Source organism: Anarhichas minor, unplaced genomic scaffold, assembly GCF_050575085.1.
Source record: "Anarhichas minor isolate MPS153535 unplaced genomic scaffold, ASM5057508v1 ptg000017l, whole genome shotgun sequence".
In the NCBI taxonomy this organism is placed as follows: domain Eukaryota; kingdom Metazoa; phylum Chordata; class Actinopteri; order Perciformes; family Anarhichadidae; genus Anarhichas; species Anarhichas minor.
The window spans coordinates 7,909,962-7,931,532 of record NW_027466463.1 but is presented as its reverse complement, the minus strand read 5'-3'; the positions used below and the strand labels follow the sequence as shown (position 1 = coordinate 7,931,532).

General features: G+C 44.3%; 1 protein-coding gene across 1 annotated transcript in view; it reads right to left on the bottom strand.

The window, feature by feature from the left end:
• cacna1g (calcium channel, voltage-dependent, T type, alpha 1G subunit) overlaps window positions 1-21,571 on the bottom strand; it is a 208,022-nt gene that overhangs the window by 44,435 nt on the left and 142,016 nt on the right. The window contains exons 15-22 of the mRNA XM_076093207.1: window positions 18,308-18,401; window positions 16,765-16,946; window positions 15,889-16,221; window positions 15,529-15,708; window positions 15,085-15,185; window positions 9,911-10,028; window positions 5,266-5,334; window positions 2,531-2,715 (exon numbers count right to left, since the gene is read on the bottom strand). Of these exons, the coding sequence (XP_075949322.1) occupies window positions 2,531-2,715; window positions 5,266-5,334; window positions 9,911-10,028; window positions 15,085-15,185; window positions 15,529-15,708; window positions 15,889-16,221; window positions 16,765-16,946; window positions 18,308-18,401 (1,262 nt within the window). The remainder of the gene's footprint in view (window positions 1-2,530; window positions 2,716-5,265; window positions 5,335-9,910; window positions 10,029-15,084; window positions 15,186-15,528; window positions 15,709-15,888; window positions 16,222-16,764; window positions 16,947-18,307; window positions 18,402-21,571) is intronic.

The window sequence follows — 21,571 nt, the reverse complement described above, 5'->3', positions numbered from 1 at the left end:
CTTCCAACAATTTACCCTCCGCAGCAGCGGAAATGACCAACAACCAAAGTGAGTGTGGAACACAAAATGCGATGTGTCCCGTGCAGTTTTGCCAAATCTTTTTCAGTGAAAGTAGCGAGCACTCGCTCCGTAAATCGCTGCAATCTGCCAGATGACGTCAGACGCTCATTATGCACGAAGCTCAGCGGTTGCGTCGGTTGCATCAAGGGAGCGATGGACTGCGCTATAGGTGCAAGAGGAGAGGGAGGGACCCCTCCGCATGGTGGCAGAAGAGAGCCGTGGGCTGCGATTACTCTGAGCAGCGAAAGAATTACAATATAATATTACTTCTTTTCCCGATTGTCTGAATAAGCCGCTAAATCTGTCGCTATGTAGTCGGCTGCGTGGAAAATAGAAAGCCATCCGGTTGTCTTCGCGATAAAGACCACTCGGAAGCGCCGTGGCGGGAAAAGTTGTCTATTGACACTTTAAGAGACAGGATGTCCCAGTAACGCCCAAACTCTTTCAGGGAAACGATGACTTGACTAAACTGGAGTTGCACGTCTCCAACAGATGTGGCCATGCACAGTATGACGCCTCTGTGACCTCAGTGTGTTTAGATCTTCAGATTGCAGTAAGATGGTGTTTTCTACGACAGGCACTTGTCCCCAAAACACCAGGGAAGTACGTGAGTGAGTTTACGATTCTAAACCCATTGCATAGCCTTACTTTCCACAAATTTTCAAATTGGACTTTTTTTTTTTGCCAAGTCACCAGCGTATCCAAACCGATCCAACCGTTTTAATAAACAGATTAGGCTTGTGCTTTGAGTTTGGCTGAAGCACTCGTACAGTAGCTCCCCAAAGGAACGTTTAATCGCTGCTTAAAGAGAAACCGAGTAATAACTCTACACTGTGTTGACCAGACTGAATTATCTCTAACAGCGTTTTAAGCACCTGCAGTACACAGTTACCAAGACATATAGTACACCCACAGCAGCACATTAATAGTTTAATATACAGCTTTTAATGCCGCGCTCCTCCTTTTGGATTGAAAGTTAATAACTACCTTAAAAGATGATTTTAACAGCATTGCTTTCCGCGGAACTCATCTGCAGCCTCAGCGGAGGACAGAGACCAGCAACCAAGCTCAGCTTACTCCTCTTTCTCTTCCCATCCTCTCCTGTTTCACCCTCGCTCACTCTCTGGCTGTCTTCATACAGTCTTCCTAATCCCATTTCTTTCTGCCATTTTGCATTTTCGTCAAACTGAAGACATCAGTCCCGAGAGAAATGGTTGCTCTTTGCTTTTAAACCCCCCCCACAACTTTAAATGTGTCCAATTCCCGCTTGTAATTGCTTCATATTTTCTATCTGACCTTAAATCCTCCCTTAATCGACATTAATGCAGCTTCAGCATCGCTGACCTCTGGGGATTAAATGAGAGGATTCAGCAGCAGTTAGAATCAGGTGCTCTTCTCAAGGGCTCAGTCAGCTAGTTGCACCAGATCTAATTAGAAAGCCACTTGTTTGAGAGCATTAACATTTCCTTTAACTGCACTAATCAGGCACAACAGTGTTAAACCAAACCGCACTCCGAAGTATGTAGGCGGAAAAGAAAATGATGACGGTGTACGGCTGTATTTGGTACAGCCCTATTTCTGATAATCATATTCACTGTTTACATTACGGGGACATGAGGTCTGATGTGTGACATTAAACGTCACAGTGTGAAGATGAAGGAATACGCTTGAAGGCAGGGAGAGCAAAGAAAGAAGACTCGGCAGAAGATTTCACTTTCATGTCAAAGGTGAAAGTTATAGAAGCAAAGAAACAGGAAAGATCAGCCGTGTTTGGTGGGTAAATTTGGCAGGGAGAAAATGAATATTTAAGTTGTGTGCTCTTCCGGAGGACTGCGGTGAATATTCAAAGAGAGGGGGGGGGGGGCAAAGCCCGGAGAGCTCCCCTTCACCAGATGAGACACCGAGCATGCGGCTGTGTGAGCCGAGTCGGAGCGCACACATGATATGTACACAGACACACATTCTCGTTTTCCCTCTGGGCCCAGACACACACACACATTCACACTCACACACACACACACACACACACACACACACACACACACACACATTCACATATTTGGAGATGCGAGTACTAACCCAGTCCCCAAATTGGTGATTTCCGCTCAAATAAATGTAACTGTGCAGTTGTGTACACGCTGACAATAACACACAAATAAATGTACGCTTTACTAAATGCCTACACACACACACACACACACACACACACACACACACACACATCTCCCAAAAGCTCCAAAAGGTTGTACATGTCAGAGCTGAGAGAAAGCTCAGTTCTGCTCCACTTCCATCTTAAAACGAAACTTCCACATCAGGCACTTTTATCATCCCATGAGTCTGGAAAATGGAGGGATTGAAAAATGTGTGGTCGGTTGGTATTGGCCTTTTAATACCTTTTAAAAGGTACCTTTTAGTACATCCAGCTATCGATTTGAACAAGTATTGTGAGGCGTCCCTGGATGCCACTTACCGTAGCGGCCTCAGGGTCCTTAGCAGCCGCAGCAATTTGAGCATGCCCAGGATCTTGGTACCAGAATTGGAGATGAGAGACACCAGGATGTCGATAACGGAGATCATCACCAGCATCCCATCCAGAATGTTCCAGCTGCTCCTCAGGTAGGACTTGTTCCCGAAACACCAGCCCAAAGCCACGATCTGGACACAACATCGGACGTAGAGGCATGGAAACGTGATAAATGAATAAGCAGAGTCACAGCGTGATAACACGAAGGGTAAACTGCTGCAGTACAGCAAAAAGGTCGGGATGTATTTGAAATAAAATATCACCTCCAAATGAACTGCATAAAAAGATACACCAATCAGTAATTCAATATCTATTTTTGTATGCGCGTTTTGCAGATTTGCATGTTATCGAGCCATCTTTGGAGTCAATGCTCGATGTCCTTCGAGCACGGCTTATTGACTTATTCAATTAAAATTCCAAAAGGTCCAGATTGAGAAAATCTCCTCGGGCAAAGGTCCGGAACATTACAATAATATCTAACTTGCGCTATTTAGTGCCATATATATACCTTATATATATATATATATATATATATATATATATATATATATATATATATATATATATATATTGAAGTAGCCTAGTAGTAGTAACGTCTCTGTGTAGTCAACAACTGTCAAATCAAATGAAGAACTGACCACTTTTCTCTCGTCATGGGAAATAACTTCTCTGACTCACGTAATTATTCTCCTACTCTTCGTCCTCTCTCCTCTCTCTCCTGCGTGTGTATCTCACTCGATTCAGGAAACTTGTCAGAATACCCATATTTGATTGGCCGAACTGCATCACGTGATGTGATTTGCACCGCTGAACAAGTACCGTAAAGGCTGAAAAAGCTGCGCCGGTTAAAATAGAGGCGCTCCGTCAAATAATTAATAATTCTCAATTATCTATCGGTTTTAGGTCCTGGGTCCGGATACAACAGCGTCTGGGTCCGGATCCGGACCGCGGTCCGCCTATTGGCGACCCCTGTTCTATAGGTTCCACTCGTTATTTATTCTGCCCATGAAGCAATTTGCATTCCAGAAAATAATAGAGACTGGATGACTTTTTTTCTTCGAGCTGAAACGTATTAAATCAGGCCACGACAGCTATTTCTGCTTCATGCATTTCTTTAACATCTAATGGAACTGAAGAGATGAGAGAGCGAGAGAGAAAGAGGGAGATGGATAGAAGATGATTTACATTAGTTGATGCTTATCAATGCATAACATGATTTACTGTATATGAGTGGGAATCATCAAAGAGGCTGATCACACCTCATGAATAAAAGACGGATCTCTGTGACGGTCCAGACAGCTTCTACCGACGGACTCTTAGCTTTGCTGAATTCACCATTGCAACACGGTGCATTTCATTGCAATTCATGAATTTGAGGTTATAAGTTCACACTAGGCAAGATATACATTTGTATTATATAAATATATTAGCTCTACATTTAGAACTTGGATTCTCATTTTGCCTTTAGTTGTGTGATTTTCCTTTTTTAATAAAGGCCTACATATTAAATGAGCATTGCTGAAGGGAGCTTAAGACTGCTTCGGTGTAATTGTTGCGCATTTGATAATGAAGAACTCAAAACCAGTCTGAAATATCACGCACATAAAAACCAGGCGCGCACGTGATAAGAGCGCATGCGAGCAGCACCCACGGGTGGAAAGGCATCAAGTGTTATTCTCTTTGGAGACGCCCGTAAGCAATAATTACAGTACAGGCGTGTTTTTGGATCTCACTTCTCAGAGATGCAAATAGGTGCAAATAGTGCCCTTTTCCCAGGTTATGCGGCCACAAAATAGTCCGTAATACTGCAAATGAACGGGCTTTCACCAGTGGGCCATAGTCTCAATCAGCAGGCCGGCTGCTGCCTGGGCTCGGAGCTCTCCACCTCCACGCGGGAGCTTCCCACTACAGCAAAGCCCGGATCTGCGTCTGTCCGCGCCGGATCTGCGTCTGTCCGCGGTGGCCTGGCCGCTGCCCGAGCCCCCTGCCTGAGTCGAAGCTGAAGGAGTGTGTGTGTGTGTGTGTGGTTGTGTGAGCAGGCCCTACGTTCGTGAGCACCAAAAATAGAGACAGAGGCTTTGAATGAGTGACACCCGCGAACTCTAGTCCCCCATCTGCCTCCGCTTCGCTCCTGCCTACGCCTGCACGGACCTCCATTCAGAGCTGCTCCATTTGAATACTGGCGAGACAATCCTCCGCTTAGCGTTATGAAACAGCCCTGAGTGTGTGCGTCTCCACCTCCTCCCTCTTAACTCTGTTATCGTTTGTATTTTCGTGGGGCTTACAGTGCATGCGGGTATCAGGCAGACTCTGTATTTTCTCTGCAGCTTAGTGTCTGCCGCTGGATTTCTCCACCGAAATGTGTACACTGCGAGTGAACGCAGATGTTTTATCTTGTTTCTTCCGAAGCTGGAGACAAAGGATGAGCCGTGGTCCCAGAGAATCCTGAGCTGCCAGCTCTTATTTGAGCTGATGTCAACAGTAGGAACAGAAGTCAGTCATGACTTCATGGAAGAGTGCGAAGCAAACATGTATCTTTAGAATGCTAACTATAGTAGTCACAGGCCAGAGCATACACAGAAGTTACCAACATCTTCCAGATAATTTAGACTGGGATTTGGAAAGTAAGCCCAGATGATTTTTACAAACTAATGTGTCAGTGGAAATCCAAAGTGTCTCACCTTTACAGCCATCTCAGCCACAAAGATCGCCGTGAAGATGTAGTTGGACAACTTTAGGAAGATCCGCTCCTGCAGTGAAGAAGGAAGGGAGACCAGGGTGAGTCGAGGTACTTGCAAAGAGTTCTAGTGTTTTCAAAATGCACATTTTTGTTTCCGAGCATGTTTTTCTACCGAGTTTGTTCTTTGTCTGCTTCTAAATTGATCTGAATAATGTATGAGGATAGCTGTTTTCTTCACACACTATCTGAAAACATCTTTGTACAAACATCCCTGTTGCACTCGCTAATGATGGCTGGCAGGCAATTATAAAGTTGACTATATATTAGCGCTGCAGGGAGATTTAAACAAGCCATCTAATCACTGGGCCGGAATTCTTAAAAGTTTCCTTTTACCCTTGAAAAAAAAAAAATTAAAACACACTTTTTATACAATGTGCACATTAATTCTAAATTGCGTAGTGCAAATAAACTTGTTACACAAATTCCCCGAATCAAATGAATTGCATTGGGAACACTTGGCGGAATGCGTTTAGAAACATGTTTTCTGATGAAACAAGCGTGTCTTTTGTATTTTCATCAGAGACAAACAATCAATTGAGAAAGCAAGTACCATCAGTTTGTGTTGTGAGCATGGACGCAACTAAATACCATCAGGATTAAGCTATTAGATCTCCATCTGTACGCACATCACTGCACTGCTTCCCTTTTGCCTGAGGCAGCGTGGTGTGTGTGTGTGTGTGTGTGCACGCAGAGGAAGGATGGGATCCTAATTATTGAGCTAAACAAGGACGGAGAAAAAACAAGCAAGCAAGAAAGAATAAGATCCCTTCTCCGACTGCTTGTTTACCCTCCTTCCCCTCTCTGTCTGAGGAGACGCAACCCCGTCCTGCCACTGACTGTCTATGAACTGCATGCGTGCGGATGTGTGCGTGTGAGCGGGCGTAGGTGGCTGCCTTTCCCACGGCCTCCGACGACCATTACCCGTGCTCCGAGGAACACAGAAATCTCACACACACACACACACACACACACACACACACACATAAACACAGAGATGGCAGTCCCGCTGTGTTTTCTTTTTGTGAAGCCTCTGGGAATGTCAGGGATGACATCACTGGGAATGCTGGCGTTGAGAGGGTTTATAAATTCCAGGCAGCAGCCATTCCTGTCCTCTGTGAACGAGTTGTCATACTTTCATTCATTAGGAACTAACAGGGCATGGGCTGGAGAAGGTAAAGGGTAGGGGGAGGGGTAGAGAGAGGCAGAGGTGAAAATTCATGCGGCATGCCGTTAACGAGACATGGGCTCACCAAGTCAACAGTTCGCCTCAATTTGTTGTCAGTCCAATCACATTCTGGCAGAAGGCTGGGATTTAGGTGTGTGTAGCCTAATTATGCAACCAATTGAAGCCGACCAACTTTAGCTGTGGCAGCCAGGTTACACAAATATACCTTGCTAGCCAAATTATTGCACGCGAATAGCTGTAGCCATGTTACCTAGCAAGCTTTCAAAACAAGACAATACTAAGTTGAAGTTACCCTTTGCATATGTGTGCTTATATATGGCCAACTGAATTGAAAAAGTGGCTGAAAAATTGTAATAAGCCGTTTCAAACTGAGAATTTAGCCATTTTAACAAGCCACCTTGCAAAAATGAACCACAGTATCAATGTTAACGCGACTTATTTTTTTCCATTTAGCTATGGTTCAAATTGAAATGAATAATTATTTTTTCTTCTTTTTTGTACACAAATTCAGAATTGTCTAATACGTTTTTAACTTTAGCTCAGGAAAAGCAAACTAACATATTAGCTTGCTAGCCGTAGTACAGTATGTTGCTAGCTGTTTCCATTTTTGCCTACAAAAAGGAAGCATGGTATCAACTTTAATTTATCTGTTTACTTAAATGTTGGACAACTTGAAAGAAACTAAACAATAATTTGCTCTCAAGCAGGCTCAAGTAGTAAGCTGAAAAACTGCATGTGAATTGCCATAGTTAGCCATTTTAGCTAACTAGCCAACCAAATTCAAACCTAGAATATACTTAAGTTGAATGTACTTTTTCCATACAGATGCTTTATGGCCAACTTAAATTAACGAAATGATAAATTAAAAAACAGGCTGAAGATTGAAGGATAACCGACAGTAACACCTCCCTCTTGCCTGCCTCTCGTTCCTCAGCTCTAATGGTGTTGTTATTCCTGGTTCAACGCCTGCCATCCAGAATGTTTGACCACGACTAGGAACCGCAGGCCATCAGCCTGTGCAGCTCATTCTAGCTCGGCCTGGTTTGAAGTAATGCTCAACAGCAGACTTTGCTTATAGTTGCAAGCCAGTGGAAACAATACCCAATACTTTACACTTCCAGCAGTCACAGGCCTAATCTACAATGCACGCACAAGGCATCGTACACTGGAAAGTACAGTATCTCTCAAACTTTTAAGGAGCTCATTGTGCTGTACAATGATAGCAATAATGCAGTAGATCACTGTACAGCAGTGCTTTGTTACATAACAATCTTGTTTAATATTCAATTATGCAACTACAAACGTTTCCTGTATTCCTGAGCAGCAGAAATCAACCCACACCTCTTGGAGAGCTTTCATCACGGTCCAGCGTGTAGCGCTATCCCTCCATCTTAATGTTGTCTGGAGCGGACGCAGAAAACTTAAGATCGATTGTGTTTTACACTGCCGATGCTGATAAAGTTCAATTTAGAATTCTAGACGGTGATGTATTGTCCCCTAGCTCAATTATGAATAATATATCATAATAGGTGGTATAATCATCCTCAATCATTTCCACTGAGCAACAGGAAGACAGTATCCAGGCAACCTCCGGCACCAAACCAAAACAGCAGTGGACTGCAAGCCAAACACAAAGTGTGTGACATAACTTCCAGGGCGATAAACTAATTATTCAGACTGCATTCCACACTCAAATGCTGTGACTCAAACACGTTATCTCTATAACCAAATTGACGAATATATGCTGCTTATTTTCAGGCTGGCACCATGAGTGATATATAAAGGAGGTACTTCAAAAGAGAAGCAGCGAGACGGATACATTATACATGTCCGGTTGTCATACGCTGACTAAACGGAACCAGAGAGTGGAAATCGGTTGGCAATCGGCTTCATTAATGCAAAACAACCCACACAGACAAACAAATGGCATCATGCAATGCTCGCCCGGGCAAATGATATTCTGAAGCATCTCGCCCTCAATTGTTTCGGGCTGCTTGCTGCGTCATGCATTTCAATCTCATTTCAGTTGTGACCGCAGGGTGCTGACCGGACAGGAAGTTGACAAAATGTAATATGCATGTGAAAATTACGCCCCCCCCCCCTGATCTGAATGTTAGCGTGCCTGCTGCGTTGTGTTGCATTTGCGTCTATTGTATTTACATACGAGTGTATTCAAAGGCGAGAGGCTAAACAAAAAAAATCATCCCATCTATATATGACGCGTGTGTGATCTTTCTGGCCCGATTAGGCAGATTAGACGGGCTGCCCCGTGGGATCGGCCTCCATTTGTTAAACATCTCCTTCCCTGGACATTAGCCACGTACAACAGCCCTCGGATAATTGAATCAATTACGACGGCACTGTCTCCTCCGTGTTTCAGTCGCAAAACAAGGAGAACGGAGCGTTCCAGCGAGACCCGACTACCCGCAATTAGGCCCATCCATGGAACACATCGCTCAGTGAGGGACAAAAAAAAAGAAAAAGAAAAATCAAACAGTGATAATTATTGTGTTTATGCACGGAGCGGCTGGGCTGTGTTCTGCTGCTAGCTGGAAGTGGGAAAGGACACAGTCAGAGTTAGATGTGTGTGTGTGTGTGTGTGTGTGCGTTGCTGCGAGGCATTCAGCCAGCCCTCCTCTGTTTGAAGGCATGGTGCATTAGCTGAGGGGGTGATAGTGTTGATGATGCATTGCAGCAGATACAGGGGGGTATAGCACACATTACCCACAGCTACTGGCTCACAGTCACACAGGAGTGGCTCCCTGCTTACACAGTGTTCCACTCCTTTTCTCCGCGGAGAGCAAACAACAGTAGTAATTCTGTTTTGGGCGAGTGTGTGTGTGCGTGTGTTTGAATCTATGGTTTCAACTGCCATCAAGGTTGGAGTTGCTGACAGCTACTTTCTCCCTTTTCAGTTTGGACTTTTTTGAATTATATATATATGAGGGTATGCTTCTTCGCCCGCTTGCCTTTCTTTCAGCGCGTCTTTCCTTTTTCTCCTGTTATTTCTGTGTTTGTCATTGAAGACCGTGAAGGCAACACACTAGAGTTGTATTTCTTCGAAGACTCAAACTTTACAGGGCGAATAGTCATATAGTGTGTAGTTGCGTGTTTGCTCATATATCACAATTTGTTCCAAATGACGTCGCATAATTGTTTTCTCTTTCTGTTATAATTTGTGCTTTTTAAATTATACAACATGTCCTGGGGTCCTAAAAGCACCTAATTCCTCCTCTGCAGTTTTAGTAGATGGAACTATTTATTGAGTTCATGTTGGTCATGGGTCCTAATTGAAAATATCACACACTATCAGGGGGGTGTACATTCTTGCCGTCCCCAGTCGGCGGTCCTTGCGTGTTAAAGTCGGTGTGATGAGGGTTGAACAAGTTTTGAGACTCACAACAATGGTGATGCGAGGCCTCTCCATGGCGATAGTGATGCAGTTGAGGAAGATGATGAGCAACACAATGTGGTCAAACATCTTGTGGTTGATGATCCTATTGCACACGATCCGAAGCCTGACAAAAGAAAAACACAGAAATGTAAATCTTCAGTGGAAATTGACTTTGCATATAGGTATGTAACTAAAACAAGCGAGTGCACCAACAAGTGTGTTTTTGGATAAAAAGAAAAAATATAAAAAATAATAATAACAATAATAAAATATTTAACGGTCATTTATTTGGAAAACCATATCAGGCACATATAATTCAAAACGGATTTGTATTTGTCTTAAAACTTTGAGTAAAAGTAGTAATACTGCATCAAAAAATGAAATAAAATACTCTATTACAAGTAAAAGTCCTGCATAGAAAATGTCTCTTTTTTTCCAATGTTGCTGTGGCTAATGGGGACGAAAATGTCTATAATTGGTCCTGTATAGAGCGAGAGCGCTGCAGTCGGAAGGCTCGAAACGGGCTGCAATGTTTGTTTTGTTATGTTTGGGGGTTTTTTTGCTCCCGTTTTTCACGAGTTCTCTGACACTGAGAATTATGGAACCTTGGGAAACCAGTCAGTATCCGGTGTGACCACCATTTGCTTCATGCAGTGCGACACATCTCCTTCACATAGAGTTGATCAGGTCGTTGTGTGCGTCCTGGGGAATGTCTTCCTACTCCCCTACGATGGCTGTAAAATCTTAATCTGCAAAGTCGCCTATATACATCTTCCCTGTGAATTGCTGTGGTGTATGATTTTAAAGTAGCATGACATGGAAATAATCAAGCAAACAACGAAATGCCTGTCCAGACTGCAGCTCGGCCCAGGTAAGTTCTATAAAACCTGGAATAATATTACATTCTGTACATGTACATTGACTGAAACACTGTTCACACTTAACAATCAATGAAAGACTCTCATTCCATTTAAGAGAGCTTGTCTCACATACAGAAACTTTGTAATGAACATGCGGTTATTCATTATGACTGACTTTCATTACCAGACATGACAAGGTTCCCTGGCTTTCAGCTCACGACAACGGGAAGAAAGAAAGAGGGGAGCGCTCGTTACACATGGCTGTGGAAGGGATTAAACTGTGCATCAAATCCGCTTTGATGGCTCACATCGGCGTACAGCGGGGGGACGATATTGTGGGGCTCAGATCTGGATTTTTTGGGCTTTATTTGGCCATGCAGACACCATTGTGTCAACACTTGCCGAGTCTGCGCACGTCTGGCTGTGGTGATCATAATGCATACAGTATACAGACTGGGTGAGCTAATTCATCTTTGATATCTGTCATGTCAGAGCCTTGGTGCTAAAGAATTCATAAGCAGGAGAGAGAGAGGGGGGGGGGGAGACACACACACACACACACACTGAAAAACACATGCCTCTGATGCCAGCTCCTCCTCCACGGTTTGAAGGCCGGCTGGGAACTTTGAAGCTCAAAAAGGCCCCCAAGACTTAAAAACACACACACCAAAGACCACCAGAAAAAAAGGGAAAATAAAAAACTGTCACTACACGCTCGAGCAAAGAGCAGAAATACCCATTTCTGTTATATTTAGGATTTAAAAAAGGAAATAAAATCACTTACATCTTGATGCATGGGTGTTTATATGAACATATTCTGTGTTTGCTTTTGCTTTGATGGTATTTACTGACCTTTTTTAGTTTTCTGGCATCAATGCCTCAACTGCTTCTAAAGGACAGTTGACATTGACTTTAGGTTACTACGAGGAACTTTCATATTGTGTTGAATTTGGGGGGTCTTTAGAAAACCTCTCCTATCCAACACAGTGGCACCGATGACCAGCATTAGGAATAACTACACAGAAATGGTCAATCGTCATGCTGCAGTCTTATTTACTTATGTGGCTCATATAGATGCATCAGTATTGCATTGAGACTGTTTCATAACCTGTTAATTGTTCCATGTAGTAACTTTAAATATTGATTTCTGTTCGTTTTATACTTTTGAAATGTCACTAAGCGTGTCCAAATACTACTCTCATACAATTCTGTACATCTTGACACTTTACTTTCAATATGTTTGCTGATTTTAACATGCTTAATATTCATCCTCTACATTTTTAAAAACTTATTTTCGCATCTCTGTGGTGTTTTTGCACTGCACTTCCCAGTCACTTTAGCAGTGTATGGGGTAGTGTGACAAGTTCTTTTGTAGAAGTTCGGGTTTCTGTCGGCGCCCCGGCAGACTGGCCTGACCCCTTTGTGTGGAATGGCAAGAAAAGATAAGAGCCACTCATGCTAATTACCCAGTTCTTCTTCTGCGCATTCCAAACAAACCAGAGACATAAACCGCATCACTTCCTGTGTGCTGGGTGATTGCTTTCCTCCAAAGAACTGACAGATGGCGAGAGCATTTAATGTGTTCTTCAGCTATCGGCTGAACCACTGTCGTGTTCTATCATTCGGGAACTCCCGAATGGGAATGGGAAGTAGCAGCACAGAAAAGTTTCGACATTTAGAAAACGCCACAGATCATTACTTTTGCAATAATTTACTGTAACTCCAAATACATCCTCCCTGCTGTGTATTTGTTCTCTTCTTATCTGTATCTTATACTGTGCTGCTCAGATGCCCCTCCCCCCCCCCCCCCCAGGGTATAATGTAGTTCCACATAATCTGATTATATACTGTATGCGGGACCGCGTGCACAACCCTCAGTGAGTCCTGAACATCCCCGGTCCCCATGTTGATATTCCACTGTTCCTTCACAGCCCCAGTCTTGCAGCGAACACATCTAATCCCAGTGACTGCATCACAGTGCACCTTCATAGCCGGCCCACTCCTCCGCTCACTGAAAACGCCCCCCGCGGTAATCATCAGTAGCAGCAGAAACAACAGAGAGCTCAAAGGCAGGTTGAGGTGAACTCGGGTCCATGTGAAAGCCGCTGGACTCCGGCCTCCCACCCAGCTGCTGTCTCTTGATGTAATTGTGAGCACAGGCGGGCGTCCGCGGTGGTTCAAGGCCAGAATGGGTGCCACGCAGAGCCTGTGTCCTCTGTGTCACTCTCTGCAACAGCCAAACCTTGCAGCCCGCTGCGATTGAAAGCCAGCGAGAAGCCCGGTCTGAGCCAAGACCCCTCGGATTTAATAATACTCTGACAGTAGCAGCCTGCAGGGAGCTTTTCCTATTAACCTTTTCCAAATCTTGTAATACGGCCGACAGAGAAGAGAACCATCCAGAACTTCTGAAACAGCTCAAATGCAAACTGGAGGCTGTTTCTTTATTGCAAATCAAAGGAAAACCTTTTCATACTGATATTGATGTTGGCTGCCTCCAACTGATTTTACTTTTTAATTTGAACTGAAATTGTCTTAAACTATAAGACATAGACACGTTGTCAACGTCCATAGTATGCTACAGACTAGAGCACCTCATACAGTGTATATCCTTTGAACAGTGATTTTGATCGTTTTTACAACCTTTTTTTTAACAAATGCACAAAGCAGGTAGTTTCCAGATGAAGAAGTTGGTATGAACTCCTATATATTCCAACGGCTATTTGGCTGATAGGTGGGTATACTGTAAATCGCCAGAAGGGGTGGGTATACCCTGTTTACCTGCGCATACTGAGTGCACATATCCTGAGCTATCGATAGTTAGCATTTTAATCCATCTGCCACTTTAGAACATTCAACATTTGGAAAGACCCATCCTAAAGTGTCTGCTTAGAAAGTTTACAACCTCGTAAGCTAGGCTAACTAGCTTCCACTCGAAAAGTAGTGGCCAGTTAGCCTGGTTTGCGGACTTTGGCACTGATTCTCACTCGATGTTACTTTTCAGTCATGCGATTCTAACATCTGCTGAGTCATTGGTAGCTTCCCGCATTCTTATGTCAAGCTAGCATTATCTTGACATAAGATCAGCAACAGCAAACAGTAAAGAAGTGGTATTTCAGACAATTTTTGGTTCCCACCTCGACAAATGCCTTATTCCCACTGCATGGTACCAGGTACTATACCCACAACTCCCAAGTGAGTTGAGTCGAGTGGAGTCGAGTCATGCCGGTACAATGCAGTGGAAATGAGGCTAAATACTGTCTTGCAATAATCAATTTACAGTAACTACATTGTCAGTAATAGTCAAAACAAACTACAGTATGTAGAGCCACATATACTGTAGAGAAATAAATAAAGCTTACATGTATTCTTTTTGGTAATTACAATTTTGGCAAAGTCCAAACAAACACTGAGGGTACATACACCGTTCTCTTATTTAATCAGTTCAATTATTCAATTAAATTTATCTTTAATACTTAAGTCTGAATAATTTGGAATGGACATTATATGATACTGGTGGTGGATTACATTAAGTTCAAATTCATTATATTTAGTTTGTGTGTGCGTTTGGGCGGGGGGGACTTGTTGTTTGATGTTTAATTAGCATGTTGTGGCGCTGTGGCGGCAGGCTGGGGCCAGCGTGTTGCATCGTGTTGCCTTCACAGCCACATCCTCCAAACAGACAGCAGAGACACACGGATCAAAGCCCCAGAAGGGGAGGAGGAGAGAAGGAAGAGGGGGGCTAAGGAGGGTGGGAAGCGATGGATTCAGCACGTGCCAGAGATAACATGCAGCACTCAGTGGGAGAAGCTCCCTTCCTCCCTCTGCTCCTTACTCACCCCTGACATGGCAGAAATGTGCAGAAAAAGAGACTTCTGAAGTAAGATTGTGGGAGGGGAAAGCAGCTGGTAGGGGAAGGGAAGAAAAAAAATGCTGTGCACACATTGCAGCAAAAACAAAAACCACTCTGTCATTACAGTCAGCATTATGGGATGTCAGTCAAATGCAACGTGAAAAATCCTCTTCTTGTCAAGACGTTGGATCAGTCTTTTCCTGTACTGTACGGTAACAAAAGTCAATCATTTAAAAAGTGCTGTGGACTCGTTTATTGTTTTACACTTAATTTCATTTAAAAAAAAAAAACACAACCAAATTTATCTCAACTGCTACAGGAGGATACAGTTCACAAGTGTTTTCGGTTTGGAGTGCTGTGTACCCACAACTTCTGTGAACATGTAAAAATTGCCCATATAGAAGAAAAAGAAACTGTGAAAAGAGCAGAGAGGCAGAGTTATGGAGATGAGCGAAAGGTGTGAATACTACCTCGACTCTGGAGGGAAGATGTACAGTGACCAGGTGTCCCTCTGTCGACACCACTCTGGCTGTTTCTTCTCCAGCCAGTGGAACACTCTGGCAAAAGGACTCTGGAGGGAGGCAGGAAGTGCACAGCACATTCATTATTCATGTGCTCACAGTTTCCTGTTTGCGTTTTGGGAGCAACTATTTCTCTCCACGGATAGAAGCTTTTGAATTTGCTTGTTCTTACAAACCTGATTGTTTCATACGTATGAATGAAACAAGGTTTGTCAAACAACATCAATGTACAGTAAACTTGATATATTTGCAGATAATCTTTTAATATATTCAAAGGGCGGGTCCATTATTGTTTTTCTTTTTCTGTAGCTTCCCAGTGGCGTTCCTCTACGTCTCTAACCACAACCTGTACCGTACAAGAACAAGCAAACATGCACACATGCGCGGACTGACCAGGTTGGCCTCCTCCTCTGCATTTTCCTCTTCCGTGTTGTCCTCCAGAGAGACGTGAGTGGGGCCCAGGGCTGAGGGAGAGCCCTTCCCATTGCAGCCACTGTGCTCTGGAGGTAGTAAGTGGCCCAGTGACGGGGGTCTGGAGCTGTGCATGCTGGCTGAGCGGTACAGGTAGGGCACCTACACAGGGACAGAATGCAGTTACGCATGTCGCAAGGATGCTGTAGTCTCATTATCTTATACCGTGTGGTGTTGGTCTGAATAACACATCATCATAGAAGAATGCCAATGAGAAGTGCTCCAGGTCAAATGTCTTACACAGAACTCTAGAGATTAATCAGAGGTAGAAGCAGCATCTACCTGCAGCAGAGCATCAGGGGGCAAATCCATGGAGCTCCGGGTCTCCACCGACTCCATCCTCCGGTGTCGGGGCCCTCTCTGAGACTGGGACATGGAGTCCGTCCTGACCAGCGAGGCGTCGTCTTCCTCCATCAACCCACTGCCTCCTTCTCCCCCACCTTCGTCCGAGCTGGAGCCGCCCTCACCGGAGAGGAGAGACCGTCGCTCCCCAGACTGCCGCTTCTGGCGTTTGAGTGACGGGGCGCGACCCAGGCTGTTCCAGCTGGACCGGCGGCTGGTCCAGCCGCTGCCAGAGCTCCACGGGGCGTTGGGGGAGGAGCTCTGGGCGCTGGTCTGGAGCGGGAAAGATGACCAGGAGGGCAAGAGAGGGACAGAGTGATAATTAGCAGGACAGAGAAAAATAATTACAAGAGGGGCAGTGTGTAAATGTGTCCATCATGTCTTAGAACTCTGGTGATGTTGCTCTTTCAGGCAAATAAACCAAGCTGAATTGGGTTGACTCGGCTTGACGCGAGCTGAATTGAATAGAGATTCATGCTGACAGGCAGACAGGAGCAGACGTAGAGATCTGGGCTTATTTTTCTCAGGTCTTTATCCCGATCATCAGCTTGTCAAATAAAGAGTGGCAGTGGCAGCAGTTAGTAGACGGCACGTCACATTAATCATCATCAATCATTATGACTTCAGCAGGACACATACAATGGAAGAGAGACACTCGGAGGAAAGCCAGGTATAGCGGTGGGGGCTGGGGGTAATTCCTGGCACCTTACATGTGTATTGATGGATATGTTAATGTTCATCCTGGAAAAGGATGATTACACTTGAAATCCAAAGAATGCTTTCATTGTATGTGAGAATAACAATGAAGATACAAACCGGTGATTTGTCATAGCAGGCTGGGTCCATGGAGACGTTGCTGCCTCGACGGGACTCGTAGTCCAGGATGGGGTCCCCCCCAACGGGCAACTTGGGTACGGGCATGGGGGTGGCAGCCGTGTGGGTAATCAGAGGTGGAGTCAGACTGGTCTTCAGGTCCACATGACCATTTACAGGCACTACTAGTAAAGGAATAGGGATGAAGAAAGTTGAATTTAGTGGTTTAGGAGGGGGTTAGAGCAATGAGGATGAGGGTTAGAGAGGATTAAAGCAACCCATCCTCACTCCCAACTCGTCAAAAACGATACCGGCGCACAGAGACACCCTTTAGCGTTTGTATGAGTTACTACGTAAACCTAAAAACTAAGCACAACCTACGTACGGACGTTTATTTTGAAAAGACACTGTGCATGTAACAAGCGGAAACTGACACGCCCAAGCATAGAGCTTACCTAGAGCATCATAGTTTGAAGCTTGGTGCCGCTGACCAAGCGTCGGTATTCGAGGAGTTGGATGGGAGAATGTGTTGAGGACCAGGTAAAGAATGGAGAAGAAAAGGAATGAGTCTAGTGCATTTAAGATGGCGATGATGAGAATAAAGCAACAGAGGTGGGAGATATTTGGGAAGGAACAAAGAAAAAGTTCATAAAAAGCATAATGGAGGAGAAGGAAAGTGCTAACTTGAGGAAAAACAGCAGGAAGAGGTGGCGCACAGGGAGGAGCGCCATGGGGGCCCGCCCTCAGTAAAGCAGCACACCGTACTTAAAAATGGATGTCTCGTACTGTTATTGGGCAACATGAATATTTTAACGGGGCATTAATCTTGTGGGATGCATGCGAGAGAATATGATAGTTGGCAGCAACACAAATACGTGACATGCGGCGGGGCAATGCAACTTTAATAACGCTAATTCCTCGGTGTTCCAACCTTTATCCGAGGCCTAGGAGAAGTATATTAGGCTCTTCCAGCTATGTAAGCGGTTTCACGCAGAGCATCTGAAGGGGCCGAAGGGGAGATGATACCGTACGTCTAGGAGTTTGCACTCCACACAGCAGTGTTTCCATTGGGCTTTTCAGGCTGCGCGAACAGTAATTAGCGGGAGCGGTTAACTAGCGTATGAGGAATTATGGATAAGGCTGCTGTTCTGGTTTGATGCGGCGCAGGCACGTGCCGACTGAGTGTGGTTGGAAAAGCAACGGGGGGGGACACAGGCTGAGACCAGGAGACCAGAGACGTAGAACAGGTGGGGGATGTTTGCAGAGGGTATACTTCAGATTCCTCTGGCCTAACTTGCTCCTGTATCACAAGCGATTACATACATTTTGTAAGAAAGACAACACAGTGTCTAATCAACAGAGCTCAGGGAGGGAATGTGCCAGCAGTTTACTGTGCGAACACAGATGGTACAAGTTATGTCAATAGAGGCTTTTGAAAAACTCCCTGAGGGTTGAGTTCTGTTCTTTTGAATTCCTCTTGCAGCATCATTGACTCGAGCAGCCACGAAATGCGCCGCCTGTATACACACACACGCGTATATTTCACCTGCAGAGGCCGATAAATCCTTCTTGCTGCCGTTGACGTCCTCCATGCTTCGTGCACAGGAATCGATCTCCGAGCCCGATTTAGAGGCATCGCCCTTGACACACAAAAAACACACACAAAAAGTCAGAAGAGAGCACCTGCGAAAATATCTGTTTCTTAGGGGAGTTCACAGAAAGCACGTGGGTTGAAGTTGCCTCTAAACACAGATCCCTGCTTGGCTTTATCTTAAGTCTCGGTGTTGCATCAGTCCCTGCTCGAATCTAGCCCTGGATCAGTCCCTAGAGGCAACCTCCCTCTTGTAGGCAGGGCGGGTGAGGGTGTGGTCTCCTCGATCACAGGTACAGAGAGACGGTGAAAAAAGTTCAACTACGCCAAGTGTTGCCATGCAAAGGACAGTGAGAAGGTTCATGGAGAAACCACACTGAAGTTCAACTGGTAAAATGCAACATGGCACTTTTCAGAGAGAACCTGGCAGGCATATTTTTTTCTTGAACAACACATCGGCCATTCTTTTTACTTGCCGTGACCCGTCAACGGCTACAAAAGAGCTTCAGTGTGGTTGCTAGGTCTGCCATCCTCACACTTACACACAAACACACAACACCGATGTTTCTTCACTGTGCCGCGAGGCAGTCCGTAAATCAGAACCGTTTATTCCTCGTTTCGTTCTCTGTCATCGTTCCAGACAACGATGTCAAATGGAGTCTTTCTCACTATCTCGCATTAACATTTGGGTTCATCTCTTTCAGGCTCTGAATTATTCTCCTCTACCCTTTGGTTCACGCTGACTTCCACTCGCAAAACCTAGTTCTTGCTTGTATTTGCTGCGCTATGCCAGAGCCTGCAGACTGCATTAATGTGTTGCGAGGGTGCCAGGTGGATTCTGGATTAATAGAATGCCGACCCCGTGAGTCAGACCTCTGTGGTAGCAAAGTGAATAAACTGTGTGCAGAAAAGGCCTCGGGACCTAATCACTGTGCACCTCCTTTTAAACTAACAAATTACTTTCTTTATACTCCCAATGAGTGTAAGAGAAGGACACAGTGGGTGTGGATATACTGCATGTTGTATTTGTGTACAATCTGTGGCCATCTATAGCTATCTTTGAACTTTTTCCTTCTGGTTAAAGCCACTGTTTGTTTGCCCCAGACTGGTTTCTCCAGTAGAATAGGAGACAAAAAAAAATAGAAGGGCAGTTTCGGTCAATTTTCTGTTACACCGTTCTGTCCTTGCGTGAAAGTAGTTTTGCAATTGTCGTTATTATTATAACAGGATGTTCTGAATTAACTAAAGAAGTAAGGAATTCAACTTATTAAGGAGCCTTTTGGATGAATCAAAAGCCAGTTGCCTTTGACTTAGCACTTCCAGATATACCATGATCTGAATCACAGAGAAACTTTTACTATAGTAATTACTACTTGTGTAGTAGGGCTGTACTGAATAGTTGAAAGGTCCAAGCTTCATTTGAGTTCTAAATCAATCTCTTTACTGTGTTAAAATGAAGTCCAAAAGTCTACATTCACCTGAAATTCTTCATTTCCAGAATTCCCAACACGAGTCATATACTTGACTGGACATAATAGCAATACGGTTAGTTTGGTTTATTTTCTTCTCCTTGTTCTGAGGTGTTTGCTATGTATATCTTACTGCAGATTTGTTTTGCAATGGATACGTACATAAGAGAGCAATTGAAACCAGATTCAAATTTGTAATCTTAAAAATACTTTAAGTTGATTCTGATCGGGAGCAGTATTGACACACATCACTGCTAACTTGACTTAAGCTATATTTTAGAAATGTTTGGCCAATAAGATTATACAGCAGGCAAATTCTCACCGGGACATACGGCCCAAAATCACAACAATTTATAACCAAACATAAAAAAAAACTGCGAAAGACCCTCTGCCACAGGACTCATCAACCTAAACTCAGACAATCAGAAAGGACAGCTGCGCTAGGGCAAACCCAGCGGAGCATCGTTGCTAAGCATTGTGGGTGCTTAACCTTGTCTCCTCCCCCTCTCTCTCTCTTCTTCAGGTAAAAGGGGAAAGAGAGGAGAGCAGTTGTTCTTGGTTTTGGTTCCTGCTGAGCAGCGGCCAGTTGGGAGCTTGCATCTGCAGTGTAGGTGACAAAGTGTGTTTGTGTACTCACGGGAAAAGCAACGCTAGGCCCGGGGATTTGAGAGGATCTTGTAGTATAAGCACAAGGACCAGACCTGACGGGCTCAGGTGACGAGCGATGGGACAACCTGACCCTCATCTCCCCTTTCTCAGGCACACACACACACACAAAACAGCTGGCTTTCAGGAGGTGACCCAGGTTTTGAAATTATTTCCAGGATCGCCAGTTTACCCACTGAGAACAACAACCATCATCATCATCCATGTGTCCTCCGTGGACTGGGTGCTGTCGTTCTCCATGCTAAGGCCTATATATATATATATATATATAGGGGCGCATCAAAACAAAAGGCAATGTAAAGGTTTGCTGCTTCATATGAGAGTTGCAACAAAATGATGAACAAATATATTGGTAAAAAGTAAAACAATTCTTATTTAGACAATATCTCATCCTTTTTTCTTTTCAAAGCCCATTTTTGCAGCACTCATTGACAATGATTCTGTTTTAATCTGTAGGTTAGGTGACGCTAGCTTTACTTATTCAATAGAAGTTAATGCAAGCAGATGATTCCCTTATACTTGCAGGACAAACACTGCAGAAGATAAACTGAGGCTATTACTTCTCTTGGCTCGATAGCTTGGCTACACTTGGTTAATAATCATTGCTTTCGGGAAATATAAAGTGTGACTCTTCAGGCTGCATGATAAAAAAAAGTAACAGTTTATTAACTATTGATCTATGTGCAGCAGTAGTACACTATCTACTAGCAGGAAGACCCAGAAAGAGCAGCTCAAACTGCACATTTCTGACCGATCGTGTCAAAAGATCTGCTCTGCACTAATCCGTTGCTTATCAAGAGTGCACTGTGTTATTTCGGAACCCTCAGTCAACTGGCTAAAGTGAAACTACATCAGACTGCAAGGGGGAGATTAATCCAGCTCAGACTCAGACAGAATTGCCTTCTCTTTCCCCCCGGTTGCTGTTTCCTCCATAACATTCTCTGTCTTCTCTATCTTGTCTGTCTGCATCATCTTGTCAGTGTTTTGTCTTTTGTCTCTTTTGTTCCCTTTCCCTCTCTAGTACATGATGTACCAACTTCTTCAAAGGCAGACATGAATCCTCATCCACGCTGTCAGAAAACAA